The sequence below is a fragment of the Nuphar pumila genome, chromosome 10, assembly GCF_984573655.1.
Source record: "Nuphar pumila chromosome 10, dmNupPumi1.hap1.1, whole genome shotgun sequence".
NCBI classification, from domain to species: Eukaryota; Viridiplantae; Streptophyta; class Magnoliopsida; order Nymphaeales; family Nymphaeaceae; genus Nuphar; species Nuphar pumila.
Genome location: NC_143258.1, coordinates 81,721,838 through 81,731,792, shown reverse-complemented (window position 1 = coordinate 81,731,792; position 9,955 = coordinate 81,721,838). Strand labels below are relative to the sequence as shown.

At 37.5% G+C, this 9,955-nt stretch overlaps 1 protein-coding gene across 1 annotated transcript; it reads left to right on the top strand.

Annotated features, from left to right (window-relative positions):
* The first annotated feature begins 4,980 nt into the window (after positions 1–4,980).
* Positions 4,981–9,196, top strand: LOC149827037 (agamous-like MADS-box protein AGL104). Its single transcript, XM_090018416.1, has 7 exons — positions 4,981–5,165; positions 5,257–5,313; positions 5,406–5,421; positions 5,884–5,945; positions 6,031–6,130; positions 7,954–8,016; positions 9,050–9,196. Exons 1-7 carry the CDS (start codon positions 4,981–4,983, stop codon positions 9,194–9,196), a joined length of 630 nt encoding a protein of 209 aa, XP_089874542.1.
* The last annotated feature ends 759 nt before the right edge of the window (positions 9,197–9,955 follow it).

The window sequence follows — 9,955 nt, the reverse complement described above, 5'->3', positions numbered from 1 at the left end:
TTGTTTCTTAGACCTTTCTCACCAACCAATTCTAGTGCACCCTTTGTCCTCCGACGACTACGATCAGAGGTAGGTTTTCTTTGCATACCCTTCGCTAGGTGATTTTTTCTATCATAATCTATAACGTTGACTCCTGACTTGTTGAAGATGATGTTTATGCTTCAGCGCAACTTCTCATGAGTGTCAAAGGAAGCATGATTTCCACCTTCATTGTTTGCTCCCATTTTCTTGGTCTGGTCTTCATGAACTGCAATGAACTGATGGTGAATTAATTAAGTGCACATTTTCAAGTAACTTCCTTGACACTTTTCTCATGCATATATAGGCTTCTTCACTTTTCAATACCAAATCTGCAACATAAATAAGTGACCTACATAGTTGTTGGTAACGGGATGTTATATGATACATCTCATGAACACCAGATTGACTGACATTATATATATTTAGCAGTTCAATCTTAGCTTGTCTCGTTCATCTTCGCATTAAATATGACTCAGGTATTTCTTGTTTCTTCTTTTGATTAAGTGCCTTTAATGCATGATGATATAAAATACCTTTGAATTCATAAATTTTGCACGTACATTCAACTGTTTCGTTGTCAACATTGTATATAACATGTGCTTCTTGTCTTTTCAGATGCTCTTTGCCCTCCCATATAATATGGTATTTGTGCATATTCTCGGTTTGCACGTGTTCTTCTATGTTGCAATTCATGACCTGTATAACCTCCTTCTTAATTCATTCAAATACAGTTAGTGTATACAGATCTGCAGTTCGCATCAATATTTTAATGCCCAAAGTTACAGTGTGTGTATTGAAGCATTTCAGATTTTGTTCAAGCTTATTCTGTCGAAGACCGTCTACAAATAATTTATATTGTTCCATAAAGTGAAACATTGTTAAATATGAATACAAGGTTTTCTTCAGTGTGGAATGCATAGATTCAACTCTTTGTGTGCTTATCATACCTGCACAAAAATATTGTCTTCCATATGCCAATGCCCACTTCTCTTTTTCTGCATATAAATTTTGTAACCACACACAGTCTTCAAGGTCGTATATCTGAATCATTTTCTTCCAATCAGACATAAAGATGACCACATCTACACTCTCAAGTACACACCTTGTAAATTTTTTGTCAAACCCTATCTTTTGATTAAATATGTGTCCTATGTTCTTTGTTGTATTTTGAAAGATATGCCATAAACATAGTCGATGATGTGCATCTGACCATACATGAGACACTGCAACCACCATTACATGATCATCATCTATAAGTACAACTTCAGGTTGCTTCCCATTCATTATCTATGTAAATACTCTGAACAATCACTCAAAGCTTTCCTTGGTCTGGTCATACAAAAAAGTGTCGCCTAATATACAACTCTGGGAGTGATGGTTCACTTTGACAAATTGCGCAAATAACTACTGTTCAGTATTAATCTTCACTATCGTATAAAAAATAAGCACATCATTGAAGCCTTCATAATCAATTCTTGACTTTGAATCTGCCCAAAATATATTCACAACATATTCATCTTCATCCAGTTGCATTGCACTAAAGAAACCAGGGTCAATGTTTGATTTCTTCTGTAAGTAATCAACCAAAGAACATATTTCTTTATTCTTCATATTATCTGTCATCTTCCTTCTTAAGTAGTTTCTTAGATCCATAGGTGTGAATGGCACATTCTCGCATCCACCATCTATGTGCGCACATAAATTATATGTCTTTTTTGGTGCAATATCGGTGCTATCAGCTATTTTAACATGCACTTCAGTTACTTTACGATGTGACCTTAACATAGGAGTCATAAATGAAGCTGCTAAATCATGGTTATGATCACTGATTAAAGTATGAACTACATATTTTTCATTCGGAAGTCTTCTTAACACCATTCTCGCTAGACATCTACATCTTGAATCTGGCTTGCTCCTTGTTGGATTTCCACTTGACTTCTTTCAACCTTCCTTAGAATAAACATATGACTTTCTCACCATGACACCCTGTGCATTTTTTGACCAAGAATACCTTCTAACACTGAAGCCAAGTTTTAAGGCATAATCATTGTAAAATTTATATGTAACTTCCTCATTATTAAACTACATTTCTTCTACGGGAACAGAGTCAAGTGTACTATCATGTACATTCCCAGTGCCTGCACCTTTATCAAGTGTACTGTCATGATCGTCTACCTCATTGTCGAATTGCATTTCTTCTGCTGGAACATTCAAGTCAATAGTAAATTGAATGCATGCACCCTTCTTAGCGTGTGCATCATTAGTGAACATGTTCACTTCTTCAGATGTGTTCACTTCTCCATAACTTTTTAATGATTGAGATAGATCTTATTCACTGCAACAAAATGATAAGCTCACCACTGTCATAAGCAAGATATCAATTTGCGTTAGCCAGCGCATATATTTACTATAATTTATTTAAGATGCATATAACAACGGATACCAATAAGGTTAAGCACGTCAAAGAAATGATTAAATGAATCGCAGTATAAAAGCAATAGCGATTTGTTATTTGCTTATACTATGCATCGGATTGTTACTTACCATGCCAATAAAAGAAATGATTTGTCGTATATGTGTGTTGACGATAGTGATTCACGTGACAGTGATTTAATTATATCTACGATGCTGTGAAGCGATTTCAATGAAAATTGTCACCGCAAGCGCGTAACAATGTATTTTTGCACGCACACGTTTAAATTTTTTTTTTCAAATATCTTATAAATCGATACTAGAGAATACATAATATCTTACAAATCGATATACATATCACATAATATATTACAAATCGATACAACAATTCAACATAATAGCTTACAAATCGATACTACAAAATACATATCTTACAAATCGATACGAAAATTCAACATAATATTTTACAAATCGATATTAACAAACAAAACAATATATATCTCGCAAATCGGTAGTATGTTATTACAACCGTGATTTGTGATACATTACATATACTGAGTGAATGAACGATACCGAATGGGGTAGAGGCCCTTCCTCGCATCTGTAAACAAGCATTCTTGTCAACAGGTCCCAGCGTCTTACAAATATCTTTAATTTTCAAACCGTCAAAAACACAAGATCCACCTGCAATAACAAAACAATGCCTTAATGGCACTCACGATGATATATATTCTTCAACAATAGCATGATGACATGGAAATGTACTCACGACGCCTTAATGGCACTTGTTGAAATATTTATGCGTCATTGCTTTTTTCCATACTGCCTAACCAAAAAGAAAAAGAAGAGAAGAGATGACCGACAAATGCTCCTATAACGCCTACCAATGAACGAACCTGAGAATGTTTTCTAACACAAGGTAGGAATGAGAAAGCGGCAATGTGTTGTAACACAAGCTAAAAATCAAGGTAAGAACCTGGACTCGAGATGATGACAAAGGATTCTCCGGTGGCAGCAGACGACGGTAAAGGGTGCGTCGTTAAAGGGAGATCCTGTTACAGCAGAAGCAAATGGTGCAAAAGTTTACTGCTTAGGGCGAAAACAGAACGTTTAGGCTTTGAAAAGTTAATATCATCCTCGACTTTCTAGATGAAAGATATTTTTGTCTTTTTTTCGAACCGTCATTTCCCTTTTTTGGATGAAGGATATTTTTGTTTTTTTCTTGAGTTGTCGTTTCATGGCGAGAATGACAAAAAAGGGTAGTTAAGTCTTTACAACCGCACCAGACTCCGATGCTAAGTGATGCCGACACACACGAGAACACGAGCCCCATGTGCTTATATATGTAGCGCTCATTCGGACCCCGAACACACACAAACAGTGCATCTTCAGGGGAGAACACGCAACACCCTCCCCGTTCAATCCCATGTCCTCGTATAAGAAGGCCAATGGCGCTGTCAAGGTTGGGTTCCTTTAGGTCCCCATCAAAACCAGCCATTCAGATCACCGTTAGACTCACTGCCATAGCCAAAAACTGGTGGTAACTGTCACCACTGATCTACCTGCAGAAGCTTGCTTGCTGAAAAGAAGATGCACTCATTGGATCTGGCAGCGGAGCTCCAACGACATCGGTCGTAACCACAACCATGGCATTAATGGCTAGCCGTTATGAGAGACGCCCTCATTGACTCGCCAATGGCGGTAACTATCACTACCAATCCACCTTCCTTAGTTAATAGCAGGTGAGAAAGAAGAGACCGATCAAGAGAGAGAGACGAGAGAATAAAAACGGAAAAGAGATGAGAGAGGCACCCTGAAAGGCAGGCATTTTTTTCATTTAAAACTTGACAAAAATAAAAAAGCATTAAGTACCACGTTTCATTCATTCGAGACATATAATGGTCGGCCACGATTTTAGCATGAGCATAACTCACATAAGCACTATGGAGAAACAATAATAAAATGGTAAGATTCAGCGGCTTTCAACTTTCACTCAAGATACAGTACAATCGTACATAAAAGGGCTTGGACCTACCAGATCCCAAAGAGATCCAGTTTTTAGGGTTTGGACAGGAGAGAAACCTTAACTTACCACATATGCACACATACGCAAGCTCCCACATCATTGCCATTTTACATTTAAAGTGCATATCTTTACATTTTTACACTAACCAAAAGTTAGAAAAATATTTTATCCTTACCTTATTGGTCGTATGTGTAGCAATATCTTTTACTCGCTCATTTTCTATTTTGCAAATTTGTGTTTCCCTAGATGATGCAAATGCCCACTGTCACCACCAAATTTAGTACAATATTTTTTCTTGACAGTGACATTGTATTTAAGTGCTCTCGCTTAATTGGCTTCACCTTTCCCTCCAAAAGATTCACACAATCAATGCAATGATTTCTCATGCGAGAGAATTTCTGTTCTCCATGACTATAACTACACACCAAAGCAACCCCTCTGACACCCCCCCCTCTCTCTGTGTTTCCTTTAGTTGTTTTCTGGCCTACCTCTTCTGTCGCTCATCCTTAGGTGATGAAACAATGGGCAGGGTCAAGACCCAATTGAAAAAGATTGAGAACCCCACAGATCGGCAGGTGAAATTCTCAAAAAGGAAAAGTAGCTTGATGAAGAAGGCTTATGAACTGTCCACCCTCTGCGATATTGATCTTGCCCTCATGGCGTTTTCACCATCTGGGCGACTCCACTTGTTCTCCAGTAGAAAAAGGTCATCTCTCTCTCTCTCTCTCTCTCTCTCTCTCTCTCTCTCTCTCTCTCTCTTGTTTATTGAATTCTGAATGTTGGTTTTGTTGGCACAGAAATATTGAGGATGTTTTTGAACGTTATGTCGGCCTGCCTAAATACAAGAGAGAAGGGTCAGGCTCTCAAATTACATTTGGTTTTATCTTGCTCCTCATGTGACATGGCTAATGTTTTTCGTTTTTTTTTTTATGACGAATATTCGCAGGATTAAAGATCTGGAAGTGAGAGAGTTCTTGATATTAGGATATTATTTCGGATATGGCCACTTTTTTTTTCTCTTTTTGCTTTTCTAAATCGATGCACTCTGCCCATGCAGTTTGTGACCAGCACTTTACAGAAATTGAGGGAGGAGTGTGACTGCCCTTCACATCAAATCTGGTATATTTTATGAACTTTTCAGTTCATTCTATCTCATACAATTTTATTTATGTGCCTAATACCTTGTACTTCTAGGAACAGAAAACTATTTGCTATGATTTTTTCACGTATATCATTCTATGTTTGTGGTTGTCTCAATTTTTCTTTCTGGATTTTCACCAAAATGGTCAAGCAGTATGAACAACATGAAAGAGACAGAGGTAAATATGTATTTATTTATTCTAACTACTATAACATTAAGAAGACGGCTAAATGATTGTCAACTAATTTTGTGCTTTTATATTTTTTTCCTTGTTTATCTGTAGAGGCTCCAACGTGAAATTGCCAATGTACAGGAAGAAATCCATGAAAAAGAGAGAAAATTAAGGTTTCCTATTCTCTTAATTTCTTTTATTTTCTCTTTGTGAAATTGCTTGCCTTGTATAATTTTTAATTGCAGAAACTTATTTCAGATTCTTCGAGCCAGACATCTCAAAGATAACATCGTTGGCAGAAATGGAAATCTATGAAAAACTTCTCATTGACTCCATTGCTCACTTGGACCGGAAACTGGTGAATTTCTATCCAAAAAATATATGACGAAACAAAGAGTGCCTTTTTTCCTTTCTAGTAGCAATAGGTTGTCATAGGCTTGATTAGTTCAAGCCATCAATTGGATATTGCCATATGCACATGGACATGATATTTTTAGAAATTAATAAAATGAGAAGATATCTTGGAAAAAAATTTCAAGATATGGTTGGAAGTAAAATAACAATTTTTTTACATGTGACAGCAAATCATTAAGGGGCTCGTTTTTCAAATATAATATAATGTTCTCATGCATGCAATGAATTTCTTCTTTTGTTTTGGAAGAATTGTATAGAGCAGTATGATAAGAAAGGAAAATTTTAAAGAACGTACCTCAAGCTTAGGCAACAATAAGAAACACATCTAAGTTTTGACTATTGTTAAAAGCACGCCTAAATATGTTCATGGTTAATTAAAAGGTTCAGGCCTTCCTTTTTGACAAAGTTGCCGTTAAATATGTACTGAAATTATCATTTCCCCTCAAAAGAGTGTTTTAGAAAAAAAAACACCTAAATTTTTAGTAATATTAAAAAAATCCTCCTTTTTCCGCTTTGTATAACAGCCATTTCTATGATGGCATGGGTACTGAAGGGAAAGGAAAGAGGAGTCCCTGATGAAGGCAACTTCGATAAAAGAGGTTGAATAGGTGGGAAACAATGGAGGATGGAAATAATATAGTGGAAAAATCTTAACGAACAAAACAGGCTGTTTTGATGGTAAATCAATAAATTTAACAAATCAACTCGAGTTAGCAATAACCCAAATTAAATTAACAGAAATGTATCTTTAATTAACGTAGCATACATTTCGACATGTTTTTAATAATATCCAAATTTTAGGTGAGTTTTTTAATATTACCAATACCTTTGTGTGTTTTTGTAAAAAATAATTGTAAGGTTTTCATACTGTCTTGCACCAATGGTGTGCACGAAGTAGGTTCAGTTCCACTCATCCCCTATGTCATCCTCCACCTTCTTACCCCTCTTGAATCTTATGATGCAAGTTGTTTTGATCAAGTCTGACCTTAAAGATGGATTCAGCATAGTTGATTTAATAAGAATCAACTTTTGGATTATATTTTTTGATAAAACAATATGATTTTTTAAATCAAAAAATTTTGTGTTTTCAACCATTGATTTTGAATCACCAAAAAATCATGCATACAAAGTCAGATTTCAGGGATTTGAATGTCGATCCTCACTAAATGAATGATGTAGATCACATCTGTCAGGCCTATTTAATCAAAACGACTCGCATCAATGAAATCCAAGGAGGGATATGAAGACAGGAATGACATAGAGGATGAGTGGAACCGATTTGAGCAACCTAGCACTTCTATGTCAGATATGAGCTCGTCTCTGACACATGGAAATAATGATGCCCCCATGAGAATATCTTGCTGAAATCCACATTTGACATAAGAGTTCTTCCTATATGTGCCCATGCGTTCACATAATGACTAAATGAGGTTGCAGAAAAAGTTGGAAGAAAACAAAATCCCAAGTCTCTTGGAGAATAAGCAGATTAGCTTCCCCTGTCAGAACGATGAGCCCACTGACAAGTTGTCCCCTGAATCCAAATCTAGGAGTCCTTTAAGGTATATCCTCTCTCTCTCTCTCTCTCTCTCTCTCTCTCTCTCTCTCTCTCTCTCTCTCTCCACTGATTGACCATGTTCTTCTACTGGAAGGAAACAAACAAAAGGATCCTTCAATGCAGCACCTGCAGCATGTCCCAAGAAGCTGGGCAGCCACTCAGGCAAAAAGCCAGTGCTACCTGACATGAACTCACTGCCTGTGTTGGACCAGCAGGACACCCCATCTGAGACAAGTGCATCTCTTGACCAGAGCCTGCTTCCTCCTCTCACCAAGGTGAGCATTCCCCATCATCATTACCAATGTGCATGGCATGAGTGCCTGCTGCTTTTGACCCTCTGCTTCTGCTGAGACCTTCGCTATTTTCCACTGTCATATGCGATCTCTTCTGCTGCTAGTTTTCTTTTCCTTTTTATCTGTTGTTATGCTATATACTGTATGATATTCATGGGTTTCTCTTGTTCTTTCTAGTTTATGTTTTGGTTCAAGGTCACTCTTGGTCACCCTGTTCCCTTTGTTACTGTGTTAATTTGAAATTGACTTTTGTTTTTTGATGACTAAGTTCCCTACCAAAGCGGGTAATCTCCCACTGATACTCAAGTCCTTACGGAGCCCACCAATGAAAGGCACTCGCATTCTTTTTCTTTTCATGTCCCACGTGGCCTGGGGTGTGGTTTATCACTTGACATGGGATGACCATAGTTCGAAATACATGGGAGGCATCTGTTGCATGCAAGATCGAAGCTGGGTGTACTCTGGTGGGCAGTGGGGCCCTCAAAAGTTTTACCTACTAGGGGCATGCTAATATGCAGCCAGTGATGAGGAGGGGGCAAGGGGGTTTCTCTGGCATAGCAAAATAAAAGAAAAAGAAAAAACTGTCTTCACGACTATGGTGCTGACTGTTCATTAGGGTGGACCTACCCAAGCCTAGTCTTATGAAAACAGGTCTAGGCCTTTCCATTCCGCCTCAAAGGCTAGCACTTGGTTCATCTACACATATGTATAGCCTTGGGTCAGAACAAGCAGAGATCATTATTATTAGAAAACATCTGCAGTAGCAGCAGTACTAGCGCTCATCTGAGCTTAGGCATCAATCAATCAGGTTTTAATCAACCCATTGTTTACATGTGTGTCCCAACCCATGACCAAGTTACTAATTAATTATTGAAACTGGATTCAGACTCTGGGACAAGTCCACAAACTCCTAGTAGAATTTGAAATCTAATCAAAATCCTTTGCTTTGTTTGAGATAGTATTTTCTCTTGGGATTTATCTTTGCTAAGACACGGATCATTGCTTGTCATTGCAGAGTGAGATTGTGAAGAAGGAAGTGGTGCAGTCTGAAATTCCAGACCTGAATCTGCATGGCGAGATGACACTCGGACTGTCCCGCGTGAGCGTTGAATCGGATGAAACAGCAAATAATGCACCTGGATCGGATGCCAAGGCTGAGTGACAGATGCAATGGACATCTTTCCTGGATCTAATTGACTAATTAGTAGGGAACTATCAAGTCAGATGAATTTTAGCTTCAGTGTGGAAGTTGCATTGTTAGTAATAAATTGGCACAATGGGCCTTGGAACTCCTATGATTTGGTTTGGACTTTCTTATTTGAAATATGCTGGATTGAATAAATAGCAACTTGATTTATAAAAATTGGTTTGATGTCAAAGTCTATTCAGGTCTGGCCTGAAATTTGTATGTGTGCAAGTATTGCTCGTATGTGAGTGTGCATGCACAGATTTACTTTCGTAGCCTCAAGGGGGAACCACATTGTCTACTAACACCATTGATTTTCTAATGTTTGCCTTGAATATTTTGTGAATCTAGTGGTTACATGGCTGGTTGAACGCTATTGATAAAAATCGTAATTCACTATGATTAATAATACGTCATGAGAACTTCCAAATGCATCTGCAGAGTCTGATTGACTAAGCAATATCTGCAACCATGTCCTTTTCCTAGAGGGCACGATACCAGCTGGATACCAAATTTAATCCCCATATGTGTGTGTGTGTGTGTTCTAGTCAATGTTTGGAGTATCTAAGAAACATAACATCTCATAGCATGGTTGGTGTTTTGCATGTGAGCTCATTAGATTCCATGTTTATTTCTTTTGAAATTTATTTTAAAAACCATATTACAAGTATACAATACCTTTTTCTCATAAAAATCTTAAAGCCAATCCCAGGAGCTCAAGAAAATATGCTTGCG

Coding starts and splice junctions, on each gene's coding strand:
- LOC149827037 (XM_090018416.1), top strand. CDS start 4,981: ATGGGCAGGGTCAAGACCCAATTGAAAAAGATTGAGAACCCCACAGAT. Junction 5,946..6,030: donor GAAAAAGAGAGAAAATTAAG/GTTTCCTATTCT, acceptor AACTTATTTCAG/ATTCTTCGAGCCAGACATCT. Junction 8,017..9,049: donor TGCTTCCTCCTCTCACCAAG/GTGAGCATTCCC, acceptor TTGTCATTGCAG/AGTGAGATTGTGAAGAAGGA.